We start from the raw sequence: 21,660 nt of genomic DNA, 5'->3' as shown, positions 1-21,660 counted from the left end.
GAAAGAGAAGAGCCTTCTACTCGTATTTTTGTTTGTTAATTCATGTGTGTCCCTCTTTTCAACATTACATTACTGGCTACAATACTAATTATTGTTATTGTTTTAGGCGGTTGCAAACATGTGGTAACTTTATTATCGTGGTTGCACCGAAGAAGCGAAGACCCTCCAAAAACATCCACTCAGTGTTACTGGAAACGGTCTAAGATGGCTGCTATAGGAACAACAATGAAATTTATACAGGCGAGCGATTTAGGGAAAGCTGCTCCTGCTGCTCTGCCGCAGGGCGATAGATCTTTTTTAAAGTCAGTAATAGACAGCAGCATCGAGCTTGGTGTACGAGACATCCAGCTGGTGAAATATTTTATCCACCCAACGGAACGGTGATCGAAAATCTTCCCATACACAATATGATTTGTAATTTTCTGTCCAATGATGTGGGTTCAACATCAGAAGATTTTTTAAATATTGCCAACAAAATATGGACACTGTTGCCTGTCAAAGGGCAGCTCAGATGACTGTTGGGCAGTCAAACTGTCCATTGTGGCACAACTTGAGGTACGCTAGAATTACCGCATCTAAAGCCCATGAAGCTGCTCATTGCCAAACCATGGAAGTCTCACTCGTTGAGAGCATTCTAGGTGCTAAACTAATAGAAACTAAGTTTCTTAGGCGTGGCAGACTTCTCGAGGCTGAAGTGTTAAAACAAGTGGAGGAAATACTTCAAATAAAGTTTGAGAAGTGCGGCCTGATTCTTTCTAATCAGTATCCATTTTTTGGAGCTTCTCCAGATGCAGTAGGAGAAAATTACATTGTAGAAGTGAAATGTCCAAGTAGCGATACAGCTTTAAGAAGATACTTCACGGTCACCATGGACAAACCTAGTGATAAGTACATGGCTCAAATGCAATTGCAAATGCATTTTGCAAAAAAATGTAAAGGTATGTATTGTGTAGCAAAGCCAGACTTCGAAAGTTCGAAAGAGGTTATTGTCTGTTATGTAGAATACAATTACTGTTTAGATTTAATGGACAAATGCTTAACATTTTGGTTCCAAGCTATTTATAAGAATCTTAAATTTACATAGCTACTACTAGCGTTCAAATTAATCTATTTTGTATCTACTGTAAGTGTTCTTTTTTAGTTACTTAACCCTATCCCTGCGGGAGACGCACGCCTGCGACGCACTGTACATGCCCTGTACGCGGGAGGCAAATCTGTGCGACGCAAAGTTTCTTCGGCGTTATGGGTATGAAACATGCTTGAGCACGGTAAAACTTATACTCCTAAAAAATCTCACATCTTTACACTACTGACATCTTACAATATTTATCCATAATACGTATCCTAATCATCGATACAAAGATTTGAAGGGATCTTCCAACTCAGAGCGAAAAATGAATCAATTTGAATTCTTCCCGCGTCTTTACACACGTTATTGCGCAGGCGCATTTTATAAGATTCTCAAACAGAGACGCTCGCCGTGTAGATTACATTGTTTTATCGAATTATTGTTTGCTTTTTCGTGGATATGAACTATTTTAATTACAGTGTACATTCATCTGATTTATCATATTTTAAAATAAGTTCAGTTACATACATTCATTCAAACTATTGAAGAAATATAAAATTTCGTCAGTGTTAGATTATTTTCAAATAAAGATATGTGGTTAAAACTTTTTTTTAGTGAAAAATCAAGTGTAAAATTGTACAAGTTTGACTTTTTATCAATTTTTTAAAGTATTTTTATTGCCAAAATACAAAATGTCGGGTCGTGGTCTTAATGACGAAGAAATATTTGGTGCTACTTTAGAAATAGATTCAGATTTTGAAATTAGTGACAGTGACGTCGATAATAATTGCGAAGCTGCTGAAATACATGAAAGCCATGATTCTGAACCCGAAATGAACATTGAAGAAGGAGAAGAAGTGGTTGAAAATCTGTGAACTACTGGCCCTTTCGTACCCATTATTTATGAATTCGACGATTTCGCATCAGGTATCAATCCAGATACCAGGTTAACTGAAGACACGCCCGAACTTATGTTTTTTGAACATTTTTTGAATACAGAAATTATGACAAAAATTGTTGATGAAACAAATCCATTTTATCAATATAAAATTAGGACGATGGATTTTACAGCAAAATCGAGAGTTACAAAATGGGTTGATACAACAGTCTCAGAAATGTACGTTTTTATTGCGTTAACATTTGCCATGACTAGGAACAAACACTTAACTATCGAGGAACATTGGAGTACGAACCCCATAATCTTTTCACCAATATTTGGAAAGACAATGCCCAGAGACCGTTATCAGATAATATTACAGATGCTCCACTTTAGTGATAGTAATATTCAAACGCCTACTGACAGACTGCATAAAATACGTGTTCTTGTTGACCACACACGAAAGATTTTTAAATCAACTATGATGCCCCATGAAAATCTATGTATTGACGAAAGCATCATCGTTTTCAAAGGCCGTCTATTATTCAAGCAATACATTCCATCTAAACGTCACCGATTTGGAATAAAAATGTTTGTGATGTGTGACATCATGACGGGTTTCATTCTCGATTTTATAATTTATGTTGGTTCTGATACAGAAAAAAATGATACTCAAGGTATTGGTATTTCGGGAGGCGTTGTAACCACCCTTTTGTCAGATTATTTCGGAAAGGGTCATAATTTGTGGTGCGACAACTGGTACACTAGTCCAAATTTATTTAAATATTTACACGAAAAAAAAACTAATGCTTGTGGCACTGTTCGGAAAAACAGGAAAGGCATGGCACCTTTTGTTAAATTGAAGAAAGGGGAAATCCAATCAAAGCACCAATCACCGTTGTTAGCTTTGAAATGGCACGATAGGCGTGAAATCCACATGCTGACCACTCTTCACGATGGTTCTGTTGGACCATCGGGAAAAATAAATAGATCGACAGGAGAGCCCATTTTAAAACCACAATGTGTTCTAGACTATAATAAGAACATGGGTCTAGTAGACAAAGCTGATATGATGCTAAGCAACTTAAGTTGTATGAGGAAGTCACTCAAATGGTACAGGAAAGTTGCATTTCATATAATTGATTTGTATTTATTAAATGCTCACATAATATACCAAACTATAACATCAAAAAAAGTCAGTTTGGCTGATTTCCAAATGGCTGTGATTGAGCAATTACTAGAGAAATATCACAAAACTTTGCCGAGTATTTTACGTCCCACAACATCAAGAGATTACCCGATGCGTTTATCATCGAAAATTGTTTCCAAACACATGCCCATTAAAGTTCCCCCTTCAGCAAAAAACACAAACCCTCGTCGAAGGTGATCGAAGACAATCCAGAACCTGGTGGCTTCCCTGCGGGACTTGAGGACGGGAGGCTACCTCACCAACCCCGCCCTGCTGGCCGACATCACTGCCAAGATGCCATGCACATTGAGGATGGCCTGGCTGCTGGAGCTGCGGATGCTGGGGCAAACAACCCAGTCCACCATCCTCCAGTTGGCAGCATTTCTGAGGGGCGTCGCCGGCGTGATCCCGGTCAGCGGGATGGTGGATCCCTTGAGATCCGGCAAAGGGCGCCGGGAGCATGTGCTGGCCAACGCTGTGGCCACACCGCCAGAGGGGAAGGCCAACCGCCCACCACCACCCGTAGTGAAGAAAAACAAAGTGAAAAGTGCGTGCGCTCAGTGCGGTGAGCCACACAGAACTCGGGAGTGCCGCGAGTTTATCTCAAAACTGCTCTCCCTCCGGTGGGAGACAGTCCGCACTAACAATTTGTGCCGCAAGTGCTTGGAGTCGCACCACTCCAGGGACTGCAAGGAGACAGTGTGGTGTGGTGTGGGTGAGTGTCGCTACCCGCATCATCGGCTGCTCCACCGGGAGACGGTCGCGGAGGTGAACTTTTGACGCCAGACAGTGGACAGCCGCGTGCTGTTAAAAATAGTGCCGGTTGTGTTGCGGGGCCCCACGGACGGGGGTGTCAACGTTCGCTCTTCTGGATGAGGGATCCACCATCACCCTCATCGACGCTGACACCGCACCGCAGATCGGCGCACGCGGCCCAGTCCACAGTCTGCGGCTGCACGGGGCGAAGGGGATGTGTACCTACGACGCCCGCTCCCAACGCGTGAAGCTGACGATCCGGGGCGCTGGATTGGAATCCACCTTCACCATCACCGCCCACACAGTAGCTGACCTGAGCCTGCCGGAGCAGCGCGTTCCTGGAAGACGCGTCACCCCAAAACTCTTGATCGGGCAGGATAATGCCCACCTTATCGTGTCAAGAGAGGTCCGTGAGAATAGCACTACTCGAATAGTGTCACGGACCGCTTTGGGGTGGATCGCCCACGGAGACTCGAGCCTCAGCAATGACGGGCCAGCTACCACACTGGCCCTCCAGTCGGAGACCGCTGCAGATGCCCGCCTGAGGGAGTTGGTAACTCGGCGTCACGTCTGCGGCGAGAGTCAATGCCATGGACACAAAGGCCATGGCATTAATGGCAGAAACCACCCGCCCCCTACCTTCTGGGCGGTGGGAAACTGGCCTCCTGTGGAGACACCCTGACGCCACACTACCCGACAACCGGCAGTGTGCGCTGAAGCGGCTCCAGTCCCTCGAGAAAAAGCTCGCAGCGGACGCAACCCTGGCAGCGGCGTACAATGACAAAATGACGCAGCTTGTCGCCAAAGGCTACGCCAGACGCCTCTCCCCCAATGAGGCGTCGCTCCCTGCCCCACGGAAGTGGTATCTTCCCCACTTCGCCGTCACCAACCCGAACAAGCCAGGGAAGATAAGGGTTGTGTTCGACGCCGCCAGCCGGTGCCGAGGGACGTCACTTAACGACCAACTGCTCACTGGCCCTGACCTGCTGTCCTCTCTCCTGGGGAACATCCTCCGATTCCGGGAAGGCGGTATAGCCATCGCCGCCGACATCCAGGAGATGTTCCTGAGGATCCAAATCAGGAAAGAGGACCAGTCTTCGCAACTTTACCTGTGGAGGTTGCCGGACCGGCAACAGCCGGACACCTACCAGCTGGCGTCCATGATGTTTGGGGCTACCTGCTCGCCCAGCAGTGCCCAGTACGTGCGGGACAGGGTGGCCAGTCAGTACGAGCACCAGTACCCGGCCGCCGCAGCAGCCATTCGTTCACGGTTTTACATGGACGATTACCTGGACGCAGTGGACAACCCTGACGAAGCTGCTGCCCTAGTCCGAGACGTAAGGGCCCTCCTTGCAAAGGGAGGGTTCCACCTTACGAACTGGGCCTCAAACAGCCTGGACGCCATCGCCGATGTGTCCCCTGAAGACCGCGCCACCTCCACGGTAGCTATCAGCAGCGGGAGCAGCGAGACCGAGAGGGTCCTGGGACTGGTGTGGGACCCATCTACCGACCGCTTCATCTACACTTTCCTGGAAGCGGCCAGTCTAGAGGAAGCCACACGGCCTACAAAGCGGCAGCTCCTCTCCATCGTGATGAAGATCTTCGACCCGGTGGGCTTCGTCTCCTGCCTCACCATACGGTCGAAGATCCTACTGCAAGCCGTGTGGCGTTCGAGCGTTGGATGGGACGACCACATCACCTCGGAGCACGCTGAACGCTGGAGGGACTGGATGAGCCTGCTCCAGGAAAGCAGCGTCTCCATCCCACGACGGTCGCTCCGACAGAGGTCAAGCAGCGTGACCCTGCACCTCTTCTGCGACGCCTCGGAGCAAGCTTGCTGTGCCGTCGCCTACTTCTTGGAGGAAGTGCAGGGCACCCTAAAAGCCACCTTCATCGCCAGCAAATGTAAGGTGGCACCTCTCAAGCCGCTATCCATACCCCGCCTTGAGCTGCAGTCCGCACTCATGGCGGCCAGATTGGCCAGAACCATCCGGTTGGAGAGCCAAGCGAGGATAGCTTCAACCATCTTCTGGACGGACTCGACCACAGTGCTGTGCTGGTTACGCACCGATCCGCGCACGTACTCTGCGTTCGTGTCCAACAGGTTGGGCGAAATAGATGAACTCACCTCCATAGCCAATTGGAGGTGGGTTCCCACCAAGCAGAACCCGGCCGACATCGGCACACGGGACTTGGAGCTGCCCGACCTGTCACTCCAAGGAAGATGGTTCAACGGCCCCGCCTTCCTCACCACACCGGAGAGCGACTGGCCAAAGGAGCGCACCCTCACAAAGCCAGACGACCAGACCCTCGAGACCCGGCCCCGACACTACGTCGGGCACATCACCACAGCCGGAGAGGCCCTACCTCTGGTCGAGAGGTTCTCGTCATGGCACCGGCTGATCCGGGCTACAGCGTGGGTGCTACGCTTCATCAGGCGCTGTCGGACGGGCCCAAGCCGACCCCCTGAAGGCTCCTTACGAGCAGACGAGCTGACGGAGGCTGAGCGCAGATGGGTGAGAAGGTCCCAAGAAGACGCCTTCTCCACTGACCTGCACACCATTCGTCGCAGCCAGGCGCTACCTGCCTCCAGTCGTCTCGTCAGTTTGGCCCCCTTCCTCGGACCTGATGACGTTTTGCGGATGGGCTCACGGCTGAGGGAGCTCACTGGAAGCACGAGCGTGGCGAAGACCCCCGTGATCTTGGATGGCTCCGATCCGTACGCCCGACTGCTGATCCGCCACTACCATGAAAAGGCGGACCATCCAAGCACGGAGAAAACTGTGGCCGAGATCCGGTGCAGCTTCTTCATCCTGCGCCTCCGTACCATCAGCAGGAAAATCTTCCATGACTGCCCCACCTGCCGCTTACGACGGAGCAAGCCCTCTCCTCCACTGATGGGGGTTCTCCCGCCGACCCGCCTGGCGCACCACGTCCGCCCCTTTACACACTGCGGACTGGACTACTTCGGGCCGATGGAGGTCACCGTCGGCAGACATCGGGAGAAGCGCTATGGAGCGTTGTTTACCTGCCTCTCCACCCGCGCCATCCATCTGGAGCTAGCGGTCTCGCTGTCTGCCGACTCGGCGATTATGGCCTTGCAACGGATGACCGCCCGAAGAGGACAGCCCAAGGTGTTGTACTCGGACAACGGGACGAACTTCCGTGGTGCGGACGCGGAGATTCGGGATGCCACGGCGGCCCTGCAGCAGGATGACAGGATGACGGACGCCATGGCTACCAAGGGCATCGAGTGGCGATTCATCACTCCCCTCAGTCCCCACATGGGGGGAGCCTGGGAAAGGTTGGTGCGCTCGGTGAAAAGAGCCCTGAGCGCCACCTTAAAAGAGAGGGCGCCAAGGGAGGAAACCCTGCGCACAGCATTGGCAGAGGCTGAGTTTGTGGTCAACAATCGGCCACTGACTCATGTCTCTGTCGACCCGCGGGACGAAGAGCCCCTCACCCCAAATCACTTTCTCATGGGGTCTGCCGGGAACCGCCCGCATCTGTCACTCTACGACAGCAAGGAGGAGGAGGTATGTCTCCGTCGCCAGTGGCGTATCAGCCAACAACTCGCCGATATGTTCTGGAGGCGGTGGCTCCGTGAGTACCTCCCCACCCTGGGCGCCCGACAGAAGTGGCACCACCCGACTGACCCCCTCAAAGCTGGAGACTTGGTGGTCATCTTAGACCCCGCGCTGCCACTCAACAGCTGGCCGCGCGGACGTATCGTTGAGGCCATCCCAGCTGCCGACGGCCAAGTGAGGACAGCCCGGGTCCAAACAGCCACAGGGACGTACACCCGCCCTGCTGTAAAACTCGCCCTCATCCTCCCCGCACCAACACCAGCGCCCGCACCGGCACCAGCACCAGCGCCGCCCTCTACAGCACCCGGACCACGGATGCCGCATGGGAGCCCCAACCCCCAGCGGCCAAGGGGAACCGGACGTCGAGGACGCCGCCGACCTGCACGTCCGGACCACTAGGCGCAGCCGTGACTGCACCGGGGGGAGAATTGTACCGGACGTACCTCCACCGACTTAGATTAATTTGCATAAATCTGAATTTACGCAGAGGCAGTTCCTTTACAAACTCACCTCTGCGCATATTCGAATTTATGCAACAAAATCATCTCAAAAAACTTGTATAAAATCTGTAATCTTATCTGCATCTGTTTAAAAAATCTGTAATCTTATCTACAAAATTGACTAATAAATAAAATCACGGGGTCAAGCAGTCATCATTATAGACAAAAAACAAAGGCTTGACCCCCCAACACCCTCTTATAAATTAAAATACCTATCATAATAAATTTGTACAAAACATGGAAGATTTGCATGAAATTTTAAATTGTGCAGATGCAGTTTCCTTTACAAAACTTGCCGTTTGCACAAAATTGAATATTGTGCAAATCTTCCCTTTTAGATACCAACTCCCTTTAATATTTAAATTTGCATGAAATTTGAAGTTGTGCAGACGCAGTTTCCTTTACAAAACTTGCCGTTTGCACAAAATTGAATATTGTGCAAAGCTATTTTCTCTCTTTAATATGTAAATTTGCACAATTTGAATATTGTGCAAAGCTGCCTTTTAAATATATTTTCTCTCTTTTATGTGCAAACTCACAAAATGTATTTAAATAAAAATGACCCGGGCAAAGTGATTTGAAGAAACAGTCAGGGACCTAGTCAAAATCGTCCCCAAACAGTGCCGTCCCGTACAGCTACAGATTATCCGAATCTAGCTTTTATGTGCATACAGATGCAGATTCTCATAAACGGAAAGAAATCATTACTTAACTACAAGGGAATTGGAGGAACTGACACACAAGTTGCCAATAAACCATACCTGTTAACTCTTATTAATGAGTATCAAAAGGATATAGTTTCCGGAATAGGCTCATATGAAGCATTAACCTCTAAGAGAGTATGGCCTCACCGTTGGCGTCCGAAATAAAATCTGCTCAAAGGAGTATGGACGCCCATGGTGTGTCGGTGCTTGTAGAAATCATTCTATCGAATTTATTCATAAAAAGGACATGCTAGTGACATCTCTTGACGAATTCCATAAATATGCCGAAGAAATATGTAGATTCCGTCTATTTTTAACGGATCTACAGCGTTTTGAAAATACACGTGGTAATGGCGCGTCAGTTGCGTTGATTGTAAACATTTTATTGACAGTTCGCGAGCGTAAACGACATTTTTACCGATTTTGTTAGAGGTATTTGCATTGTTTTCGTGACACAAACACTTGAATGTTTCTGTGTTGTTATTACGTGTTAAATATGCGTATTATATCGCGAAATTAACAAATAATTTTGTGCGTTTGTGACATTACTGTGAATTGTGGATTTTTTAGTTGGTTTTGTGTATTGTGGGTCCTATTTTCGTGTATTGACGACAAGTTTCTTTTCCGTGAGATATTCTCTAACATTCTGTTTTAGTTTTGGATAATTTTGAGTGTTTTTATATATTATACTTTTCACATTGAAAGGTTGTGTGTTTTGTGGGTCCTATTTTCGTGCATTGACGACACATTTTTTTTCGTGTGATATTCTATAACAGACTTTTTTAGTGTTGGATAATTTTGTGTGTTTATATACTTTTCAAACTTTTCACATTGAATATGTCAACACCTTTGGATGAAGACGAAATTACGGCCGTATTAGCCGAAAGTGATGATGAAGACTTTTTCAATGATATCCAAGATTTAGCAGTTCATTCTGATAGCTCTTCCGATGACTCAAATATTTCTGATGATGAAGAAGATGAACCACCATCTTCGAAAAAGCAAAAATTGGATAGTCGAAAATGGGTTCAATCTGATTTTGTACCAACCTTGCATGATTTTGACAGCAGGCATTCAGGTATAAGAGGCGATATAAATTTGGATGAGAACGCAAGCGAACTCGACTTCTTTGAATTGTTCTTTACTAATACCATAGTTCAGTCAATTGTAACGGAAACAAATAAATACGCTTCAACACTGGCTCTCAACGTAAGTCTAAAATCAAAAATGAATAAATGGGTTGACACTACTGTGTCCGAAATAAAGATATTCTTGGCGACACTTTTGCTTATGGGTCTTGTTGGTAAAAACTCATTGAAGAAATATTGGTCAAATAACCCAATAATAGAAACGCCATTCTTCAGAGTGTTATTTTCACAGGATAGATTTCTACTTTTACTGCGGGCTCTGCATTTTGCCGATAACAATGTTCGGACAAATGATAGATTATATAAAATAAGGAATCTTTTGGATCCTTTGAAGAGAATCTACAAACAGACCTTTTACCCATTTCAGAACATATGTATAGATGAAAGCCTCTTATTGTGGAAGGGAAGACTTTCCTTCAAAATATATATACCGTCCAAACGACACCGTTTTGGAATAAAATTATTTGTCTGTTGTGATGTAGAAACAGGTTACGTCTTAGATATCATAGTTTACACTGGATCAGATTCAGACATCATCATGGATCCAAATATTGGAGTGTCTGGGTCAGTTGTAACAACTATGATGAAGCACTATCTTGGAAAAGGCCACAGACTCTTTGTAGACAATTGGTATACAAGCCCAAAATTGTTTGATGTTTTATTTGAAAACAAAACAAACGCTTGTGGAACTGCAAGAGCAAACCGAAAGGAAATGCCTAAGTTCGGAAATGCTAAAATGCAAAGAGGAGATGTAAAAGCATTTCATTCAAATGATCTCTTGGCAGTAAAGTGGCGTGATAAACGAGAAATTATTATGTTGACAAACATACATGAAAATAAAATGACGATCACCGATAAAATTGACTATTCTACCAGGGAAAACAAAATAAAACCAGAAGCTGTGGTAGATTATTCGAAAAACATGGGGGCTGTAGATAAGGTTGATCGAATTCTTGGTTTTGTTGACAGTTCTCGCAAGTCTTTCAAGTGGTATAAGAAAATTTTCTTTCGCCTTTTAGACATAAATGCCCTAAACGCCTTCTTTCTACATCGTCAGAGAACAAACAAAAAACTAAGTTTTAGTGAATTTCGTGAGAATCTTGTAGGTCAGTTGGTAGAAAAATATCACACCGAAAGGCCACCAGCATCTGGAGGAAGACGAGTAACAGATTGTCCTACTCGTCTAACTGAACGACATTTTATCAACCCGCTTCCACAAACAGAGACTCAGGGAAGGAAAACACGAAGGAAGTGCCATGTTTGTAGTCACACAGCCGTTCAGCCAAGGAAAAGAACAGAAACAAGATACATGTGTATTCAATGTAATGTGGCTTTGTGCTTATTTCCCTGTTTTGAGATATATCACACAAAAAAACAGTATTAGATTGTAGTTCTTCAGTGTAAAATGAAAATGTGAAAAATAGTTTTAGATGACATTTTTTAGTTTCTTTTGTGTAAAAAAGTAAGGTGTAAAAAGTTTATCCCATAAAAATTTAAAAAAAATTGAAAAAAAAAATTGTGTAAATAAAACTTTTTTTTTAGTGTAAATAAAACAAGTTCTATAGTGAAAACAACATTCGGATGAGGAAATATGGAAGTACAAAATAAAACTGAAATAAAAATTGGTAAGTAAATTTATGTTCTAGGTTGTACATTTTACGTGAACCGATGGTTGACAAAACATGAATCACATATTTTTTGTTATCGGATTAATTCGGTTATTTTGATATTTCTATATGTATTTCTTTAGCAAAGTTTGATTTTTATAACACATGCTATGAATATAATTTATAAAAAAATCAAATTTTGAAGGTAAAAAAAACTCACTCTACTGAACACTTTTTGCTCTCAGAAACTCACTCCCTTAGAGGTTAAAGAAAGATAATGGAGAACTTAGTCAGAACTTAGTCATGGAGAACTTAAATGTATTGTGTAGCAAAGCCAGACTTCGAAAGTTCGAAAGAGGTTATTGTCTGTTTGTTTCAGGCACAATTTATTTGAAAAATAATCCACCGTACTTACGCAAAGTTCTTTGAAGCTTCGTTCCAGAAGTAACCTGCTAAAAACTTACGTACATGTAAATAATTGGAGGTTGGACATAACGGTTTATGTTTCGGCACCAAACTGTATCAATTTATCGAGACTGAGCGTGAAATGCGAACGCTCACAGGCAGACGGCGGTTTCTGTGAAAATTTATTTGAAAAATAATCCACCATACTTACGCAAAGTTCTTTGAAGCTTCGTTCCAGGGGTAACTAGCTAAAAACTTGCGTACATGTAAATAATTAGAGGTTGGACATTACGGTTTACGTTTCTGCACCAAACCGTATCAATTTATCGAGACCGAGCGTGCATTTGTATAAAATAGCAACCGCCAAGCTTGAAGCGGAAGGAACGAGGATTAAGGACATGCAAGACATGGAGGCGAAGGCAAAGGTCCAGTCAGAAATGACAACAGAGATAATTTCTACAAAAGCCGCCCAAGAAAAACTTGTTTTGGAGATGATAGAAGAGGAGAGACTCGCGAAGGCAGCGGAATGGGCAATTCGCCAAGAAATATTAAAAGAGCAACTTGCCATTGTAAGGTTGGAGAGGGAGGCCAAAGAGATCACCCTAAAGAAGTTAAGAAGTGGTAATTGTTTTGTTTACTTATTATTTTTATTTAAATATTCATCAAACTTATTATCATGTCCATAAACCATTCTACTCTAAAGAAATACTTATTTATTTTCATAAATAGAAAAAACAAGAAATAGCAAGTAACACACATTTTGGATCGCAGGTTCAAAAATTACATATTATTTTACATTGTACATATTATTTGCAATCATGTCTTTTTTAAATTTGCAACGTTCCCCGCATTGTTCAATTCTGCGACATTGTTTGGAACATCGTCAAGGTTGGTCTTTTTTCCTGTCTTATCGCAGGCCGTTCGATAAGACAGGAAACCTCCTTTTCCACAATCATGAATTCGAATCTGAAGTGGATTCTGATGATCTCGGTGGTGATGATGATCTTGACTACTTTCCTCCAACTCGCATAGAAACTGAGGAGCATGAGGAGCAGGATGAAAACCCCAAGGAGCAAATATTCACCTGGTCCGAGGATTTCTCCACATTCACGGGTCAGCGTGAACATTTTACCGCCCTCAGCCTGGCCCATCAGCAGATGTGTTCCCTTCGACAGTCGCTACATCTGCCTATGATGTTTTCTCCAAAATATGGGACTTGGAAACAATGTCCTATATCGTGGAGGAAACCAATAGGCATGCATGGAGCGTACTGGCCCAGATGGCCACTGAAGATGGAGTACTACATGTGGCCACTCATTCCAGGCTGAGGGAGTGGCGAGATGTTACGGTCCCTGAACTGTATTTGTTGTTCGCAATGTTAATAAAAATGTCCATTAGTTACAGAGCTGCCTTAAAGGTAGCATTCGGATCTCGGCAGTCGCGGCCCGGCAGCTGCGGCCCTGCTGCCGCAGCCGTGGTCGCGCCGTACCGCTTTGTAGGGATTTGTATGCAATAGTTTCCGACACAAGCGACCGTGCAGCGCGGCCGGGGGGCGTGGCCTGCGCGCGACCCTGGCAGCGCCGCCGAGCCGCTCCGGTGGCAGTATGGTCGCGCTGCCCGCCACGCAAGTCGACGAAATGGCAATGTTCAGAAACCCATCCCTACGCGCCAGTGGAATCATGTTCTCTGTTGATTTCGTTATAACTATAATATGGTATTCCATTTTTTTCTAAATAAGCATCCCATAGTAAATTATGGAGGCAACAGTGTGTAATGATTAAGTCATCACATATTTCTGGTTTAATTGCTATAGGTGAATATAAAATTCGGAAAACTTGACTTAGAAATCCAAAAGAATTCTCTGTGACTCGTCTTGGTCGGCAGATGCGGTAGTTGAAAATCGCTTTATCACGATCGCCTCTAATATGGTTTCTGTAATAGGGTTTCATCATGTGGGCATCTAATGCGAACGCGTCGTCACCAATTAAATAATGTGGGGTTAAGATATCTGTCCCTGGTAAGGGTGTCGGTTGAGGCACATTGAATTGATCGGAAATAATTATTTTTCCCATAACTGACTTTTGAAATATACCGCTGTCTCCTTCCTTTCCATAAGAACCCACATCAACAGCAATAAATTTGCAGTTTACATCTACAATAGCCAATAACACAGTAGAATAGTAGTCTTTATAGTTAAAGAACATTGATCCACTGTTTTTAGGACACTTGATACGTATATGTTTGCCATCAATTGCTCCAAAGCAATTTGGACAGTTCCACCTTTTCCAGAAATGTTCCGCTATTTGTTTTAATTGATTCCGTTGGCACAGGAAGAAAAATTGATACTAAATTCTTTCGCAAACTTGCGAGAACTTGTTGGACTATTCTGCTTATATAGCTTGCTGATATACGATAATTGAATTCTAAAGATGCGTATGTTTCGCCAGTTGCTAGGAATCTGAAAGTGCAAAAAAATCATTCATTTGTTTGTTTTCTGTACAACAGGAGCAACAAGTACAGCATGCATGTGAGTGACATCAAAAGGAACACATGTTCAAATTTTAAAATTGGTTTCTTTTTATATAACTAAAACATACATTTACTATGAGTTTTAAATCTGTTTTAGGTGATGACTGCAGAAAACGCTGGAAATGCATTCGAGATTCCTATCAAAGAATTAAGCGCAAAAATAAATTACCAACCGGATCAGCGGCCGGCAGCAAGTCAAAAAAATGGCCTTTAGTTGAAAGACTGACTTCTTTGGAAAATGTTCCCACTGAAAGAAAGACTATCTGTAATATTGAGAGAACTAATGATGGTAATGATAGCGAAAATGAAGAATCAAATTATGATGGAACCTGTTTCAACAAAGAAATTAACGTGGAACCTAATGAAATAGAAATTAATAGCAAAGGAACAAGTGTAACACTAATGGTCAATGCGCCATCGAGTGCAACAGAGGTAAATGTTGAAGAAACGGCTGTTGAAGCCGCTGCAGAAATGAAAGCAAATCCTGCAAACTTAAATAATCAAAATATAACAAGACTACACGCTTGCATTGAAAATAATGGTAGTCACTTCGAACAAATGAACAAATTTCAGTCTAGACGCCACATGTCGACAATATCGTGGGAATTGCAAATATGATCTCATATTTTGGATGCATTTATAAAGTGCATTTGCAAATTTCTTCATTATCGTTTCATTCGCCAAAACATCACCATGTCTGTGAACGCCGGTTTTGATACCCCAACCAGGAACGCTTTTTTGGCGCCGTACAGCCAAGACGGATGGCCAGTAGCCGTTGTCCGCCCCCTGTTGCCGCCCCGAAGGATTGAGTTCGAGTCTGACATCCGGATTCTTAATTCCCCGCCTCGCACGCCCGAACCGGAAGTGTTCGTTGAAGACATGCCGTCGCCGGGAGTCCCACGCCCTCTCCTCAGATACGAGTACTTTTACGATTACGATGAATACCGAGGTCTCCTAGACGACATCCAGGCCTTCCCGACTACATGTGTCAAATATTTATATGACGTCACAGGTGCTGGTCACGTGTACTGCGGCCGCTGTCCCGTCCCGGAAGGAGTGGTGCCATGCGTTTGCAGGTCGGAGCAACACGGATACGTGTCACGTTTCATGTTCACCGAGTTGAGGTCCTCAAAATATTTTTGTTTCGATTGCAATAAATCTGTATTTTGGTTTGTACCCATGAGAAATTGTGTCGATTGTCCAATTCACGAATACTATGATTAATAATCAATATTGATATTACCTACATATCAATATTTAATCAAATCTGTAGAAAGAATAAATCCTGGTGAGTATGCCCGTCGGCATTGTTTCTCGTGCTCAACAGCTGTTATTAGCAAGTGTGTCGAAAAACGTCTTCGCTCTTTCCTACACACTAAATAATAATAGTTAAAAATGAGAAAAATGGTGCCATACATTTCATTGTGATTGTAAAAGCGCGCCAATACGTAAGTATTATTATTCAACGAAACTCGAATAAGAATTGCCAGGTGGGTTTTTTAATCGCTATGAGATAATTTCTACAAAAGCCGCCCAAGAAAAACTTGTTTTGGAGATGATAGAAGAGGAGAGACTCGCGAAGGCAGCGAAATGGGCAATTCGCCAAGAAATATTAAAAGAGCAACTTGCCATTGTAAGGTTGGAGAGGGAGGCCAAAGAGATCACCCTAAAGAAGTTAAGAAGTGGTAATTGTTTTGTTTACTTATTATTTTTATTTAAATATTCATCCAACTTATTATCATGTCCACAAACCATTCTACTCTAAAGAAATACTTAATTATTTTCATAAATAGAAAAAACAAGAAATAGCAAGTAACACACATTTTGGATCGCAGGTTCAAAAATTACATATTATTTTACATTGTACATATTATTTGCAATCATGTCTTTTTTAAATTTGCAACGTTCCCCGCATTGTTCAATTCTGCGACATTGTTTGGAACATCGTCAAGGTTGGTCTTTTTTCCTGTCTTATCGCAGGCCGTTCGATAAGACAGGAAACCTCCTTTTCCACAATCATGAATTCGAATCTGAAGTGGATTCTGATGATCTCGGTGGTGATGATGATCTTGACTACTTTCCTCCAACTCGCATAGAAACTGAGGAGCATGAGGAGCAGGATGAAAACCCCAAGGAGCAAATATTCACCTGGTCCGAGGATTTCTCCACATTCACGGGTCAGCGTGAACATTTTACCGCCCTCAGCCTGGCCCATCAGCAGATGTGTTCCCTTCGACAGTCGCTACATCTGCCTATGATGTTTTCTCCAAAATATGGGACTTGGAAACAATGTCCTATATCGTGGAGGAAACCAATAGGCATGCATGGAGCGTACTGGCCCAGATGGCCACTGAAGATGGAGTACTACATGTGGCCACCCATTCCAGGCTGAGGGAGTGGCGAGATGTTACGGTCCCTGAACTGTATTTGTTGTTCGCAATGTTAATAAAAATGTCCATTAGTTACAGAGCTGCCTTAAAGGTAGCATTCGGATCTCGGCAGTCGCGGCCCGGCAGCTGCGGCCCTGCTGCCGCAGCCGTGGTCGCGCCGTACCGCTTTGTAGGGATTTGTATGCAATAGTTTCCGACACAAGCGACCGTGCAGCGCGGCCGGGGGGCGTGGCCTGCGCGCGACCCTGGCAGCGCCGCCGAGCCGCTCCGGTGGCAGTATGGTCGCGCTGCCCGCCACGCAAGTCGACGAAATGGCAATGTTCAGAAACCCACCCCTACGCGCCAGTGGAATCATGTTCTCTGTTGATTTCGTTATAACTATAATATGGTATTCCATTTTTTTCTAAATAAGCATCCCATAGTAAATTATGGAGGCAACAGTGTGTAATGATTAAGTCATCACATATTTCTGGTTTAATTGCTATAGGTGAATATAAAATTCGGAAAACTTGACTTAGAAATCCAAAAGAATTCTCTGTGACTCGTCTTGGTCGGCAGATGCGGTAGTTGAAAATCGCTTTATCACGATCGCCTCTAATATGGTTTCTGTAATAGGGTTTCATCATGTGATTTTCCGTTGGCACAGGAAGAAAAATTGATACTAAATTCTTTCACAAACTTGCGAGAACTTGTTGGACTATTCTGCTTATATAGCTTGCTGATATACGATAATTGAATTCTAAAGATGCGTATGTTTCGCCAGTTGCTAGGAATCTGAAAGTGCAAAAAAATCATGCATTTGTTTGTTTTCTGTACAACAGGAGCAACAAGTACGGCATGCATGTGATTGACATCAAAAGGAACACATGTTCAAATTTTAAAATTGGTTTCTTTTTATATAACTAAAACATACATTTACTATGAGTTTTAAATCTGTTTTAGGTGATGACTGCAGAAAACGCTGGAAATGCATTCGAGATTCCTATCAAATAATTAAGCGCAAAAATAAATTACCAACCGGATCAGCGGCCGGCAGCAAGTCAAAAAAATGGCATTTAGTTGAAAGACTGACTTTTTTGGAAAATGTTCCCACTGAAAGAAAGACTATCTGTAGTATTGAGAGAACTAATGATGGTAATGATAGCGAAAATGAAGAATCAAATTATGATGGAACCTGTTTCAACAAAGAAATTAACGTGGAACCTAATGAAATAGAAATTAATAGCAAAGGAACAAGTGTAACACTAATGGTCAATGCGCCATCGAGTGCAACAGAGGTAAATGTTGAAGAAACGGCTGTTGAAGAAGAACAAAACAAAAAAGCAGGAAGAGGGGGCGTATTGAAAAAAAAGAAACAGAGTCAAAATAATACTATGCAGGCGGCTTTGTTAAAATACTGGAAAGAGAGGGACACTGAAAGGCGAGCGCAAATTCAGGCCCTCACACCTCAGTCAACTTCAAATTGCGAGCAGGAACCAGATGTGGATGGCATTAAATCGTTTTGCTCACACGTTGGGACAATGTTAAGTAAGCTTACTCCTGCTTTAAGAATAGAAGCTAAAACTAAGGTTTTCAATATTTTAGCAGATTATGAATTAAGGAGCCTGAACCAAAGTTCTAGTACTTCTTTGAGCAGTACCCCATTTGATCAAAATTCGCAATTTTCATCAACAAATCCTTATTCACCCAGTTCAGTCACTGAAGCTACTGACTTAAGTGTTTCAAATACTTTTAATTTGCCAACAAATACATCTGAAAACATTCCTAATACATATTTCCAGCTAGATAACAGTTCTTTTTCATATTTACCTTAAAGTGAGAAATAGTTTTTCCTCAGCTGTGATTGATCCTTTTTTCATTGGTTGAATATCGTTTTCAATTAAACTAAGTACAAATTGAAATTGAGCTTTATTTAGTCTGCAGTATTTCCTGAATTTCTGATCCTTTAGATTTAAGTGCCGTTTTATCAGGATTTGATAGCTGCCTTCATCGACTCTGGATGAATATAATGAATCGATTTTATTCCTTTTTTATGAAAGTAAGAGCAACATTATTTCATCATCCTCTTCTTCATCCTGTATCAGTCTCTTGACGAGTTCTCGCTTTCGTTCATTAAAATTGTCAGACATAGTTAATGTTCGATACACGACTGCAATAATACACGACTGCAATACACAACTGTTCGCACTGACTTCTGCGTGACTACTACGGTTAGTGCGGTTGGCAGTCACTGCCCGGGCCGTGGACGCTGCTATCAGAAAGCTTCTGGCAGCGCCGCACAGCAGTAATAATGGGTCGCAGCAGCTGTTCGCGGCTGCGGGCCATACTGGACAAAAGATTTTTACATAGAGATGCCCACATTTAGGACTCTAATGTCTTATAATAGGTTTTGTCTGATAATGCAGTTCCTCCACTTTGGTGACAATAATACTTCTAATTTCGGTTCCCAAGAAAAGCTTGCGAAAGTTAAACCACTATTGGACATAATGAATGAAAAGTTTTCCAGTCTGTACACTCCTCGTGAAGACATTAGCATAGATGAGTCCCTGTTGCTCTGGAAGGGTCGCCAGAGTTTTAAGCAATGCATCCGAACTAAGGCGGCTCGGTTCGGCATTAAAACCTATGAGCTGTGCGAATCGACAACAGGCTACTTGTACCGCTTTATAATGTATGCGGGGAAGGGTACAGAAGTCGAAGAGAAACACCTTGGATTTTCGAGTAAAACTTCTAAAGTTGTACAAAAATATAAAAAAAGTTATTGCGCCGTAAAGGGTTAATACAAATTCAGCAACAAGTGATAGATTCTCAGAGTGAAATGAGTGATATTTCTATAGAAGAGAAGAAATACATAGATTAACAAATAATAAATTTACAATACACTGCTTTAGGAGATCGAATTATTCAGGTGCACTACAAGCCAATTTTCGCCATGGTGGATGGAAAGTAAGTAACCTACTCACTTCTTTTGCTATAACCGCTAACCACATGTATACCAGTGACCAATTCGCAAATCATGCTATTCACGTGCGTCGTCCAAACAGAGGGAGGTAGTATGTCGATGGCCAGATGATCAGCAATGACAACTGGCTGCGCTACGTGAAATGTTCGTGCAACCCCCACGAATAGAACCTGCAAGCCTTTCAATATAAGGGGAAAATATTTTACAGGACGGTGCGGTATACTGTCGTACTTAGTGAGACAAAGGCAACAAAAACTTGTTTTTGTCTTATGCATGGTGACTTCTAGGCAATTCAATGTCGAACAAAATGTTTAATAGCATTACTCCGACAGAATAATATAATGCCTCTAAAAGATCATTGTTAGACTTCAGACTCTATAATCATAAAATAATATCATTAAAAAATGGGAAGGATAAAGATATTGTTGCCGCAAGAAAATAATCCAAAATGACTTCAGGTTAAAAATAGACCTGGTAATAGATATGCCGAAACCAGGTTAATCAATAAGCGCAGAGAAGGGCATCGATAGTAATCTTATTCGAAAAATAATCCACCGTACTTACGCAGAGTATTGCTGTGCACAAATAGTCATCCACTGGATTAATAACTGTGGACTCTTCCCTTTTGGGGCCTTTAAGGAACCAAAGGGGGGTGGAGAGGAGCAATGAGTTCACCCCGGTGGACTCGTCCCCCTTCAAGGAACGCAAGCCAAGAGTGACCTCCAATGGAAAAATCCTAACCGCTACAGGATCCTCCAGGGGATCCACACGTGAGTAAACAGGGACCCTCACGGGACCTGGGGCCTTAGCATGAGAAGTCGATATAGCCCTATAGCAATACGATATCGTTAAAATACGTCATCAATGAGCACTTAACGACATATGCTAGCACGATCAAAATATAACAACCGACGATTGTTAAAATTCCTTGTCTATGGTCAAAGTAGCGACGGTATCGTTAAAATTGGGAGCATGAGAATGTATCGATAGGATAGGACGGTTGCTAAAAGCCCGTCGATTATAACGTGGGGTCTTGAGTGTCAGTTAAAACTTTGGTTGGCTGTCAATATACGTATTTTTTTAATAATGTCGTTCATTATGCAAAATTTGTGGTTCAATGAAAGGAGGCAGGTTAGGGAAGATCTTAGGATTGAAAGGCGTCGTTTACGCGATCAATTGAATCCGTTCGAACTTGCAGAGACGGAATTCAGACAATTGTTTCGAATAGCTCGTATTATGGCTAGAGATCTCATTGATCAATTAACTCCTTTTCTAGTGTCAAAAAATACATTAGGACTTCCAGTATACATTAAAGTGAGAGTATTAAATATTATTGATATCTTAGTAAAACAAAAACACAATATAAATCTATCCACCACTGGAACGACCACGTGAAATAAATAAATTTGCTTCGATTGCTAGAGATTTCCAGATGATAATTTTTCGCCGACATTTAAAAAATCATAACTTCGAATTTTAACATGGAAACATAAAAACTTATTAAAGTGCTATATAGTCATTATTCATTGACTATATAGCACTTTACCTGTATTTATCATAATATCAGCATTTTGAATATCTTAAAATACTGCGTATGATTGAAATATTAGTAAAAATAACTTCAAAATTTTGACACAATAGAATGTAAGTATATCTCTTTGATAATAATGGAAATTCTTTCACATAAAAAGATAAATAAATAACTTACCCAGCAACCATTGCTTGCGACATCGTAAAAATATTAAAAAAACACGGCGGTTACAATGGTCACGCTTGAAATCTGACGTTTGACGTCTATCCAATTCATAGACAATTCCGTCCCAGTATTGCCAGCGTATATCGATTTGTATTTATTGCCTTATCGATGTCGTTAGAGATATCAATAGCGTTCTCATGCTAGGGAAGTCGTTATAAAATCATCGGTAGATACGCTTAGCAAT

At 43.0% G+C, this 21,660-nt stretch overlaps 1 protein-coding gene across 1 annotated transcript; it reads left to right on the top strand.

Annotated features, from left to right (window-relative positions):
* Positions 1 to 4,676: 4,676 nt before the first annotated feature.
* On the top strand, positions 4,677 to 7,877 carry LOC149421961 (uncharacterized). The gene has a single exon (XM_089634339.1). The coding sequence runs from the start codon at positions 4,677 to 4,679 to the stop codon at positions 7,875 to 7,877; it is 3,201 nt and encodes a 1,066-aa protein (XP_089490465.1).
* The last annotated feature ends 13,783 nt before the right edge of the window (positions 7,878 to 21,660 follow it).

The sequence above is a fragment of the Hesperophylax consimilis genome, chromosome 8, assembly GCF_061612785.1.
Source record: "Hesperophylax consimilis isolate HC1 chromosome 8, BYU_Hcon_1.0, whole genome shotgun sequence".
NCBI classification, from domain to species: Eukaryota; Metazoa; Arthropoda; class Insecta; order Trichoptera; family Limnephilidae; genus Hesperophylax; species Hesperophylax consimilis.
This window is presented reverse-complemented; position numbering and strand designations above follow the sequence as displayed.

Coding starts and splice junctions, on each gene's coding strand:
- LOC149421961 (XM_089634339.1), top strand. CDS start 4,677: ATGACGCAGCTTGTCGCCAAAGGCTACGCCAGACGCCTCTCCCCCAAT.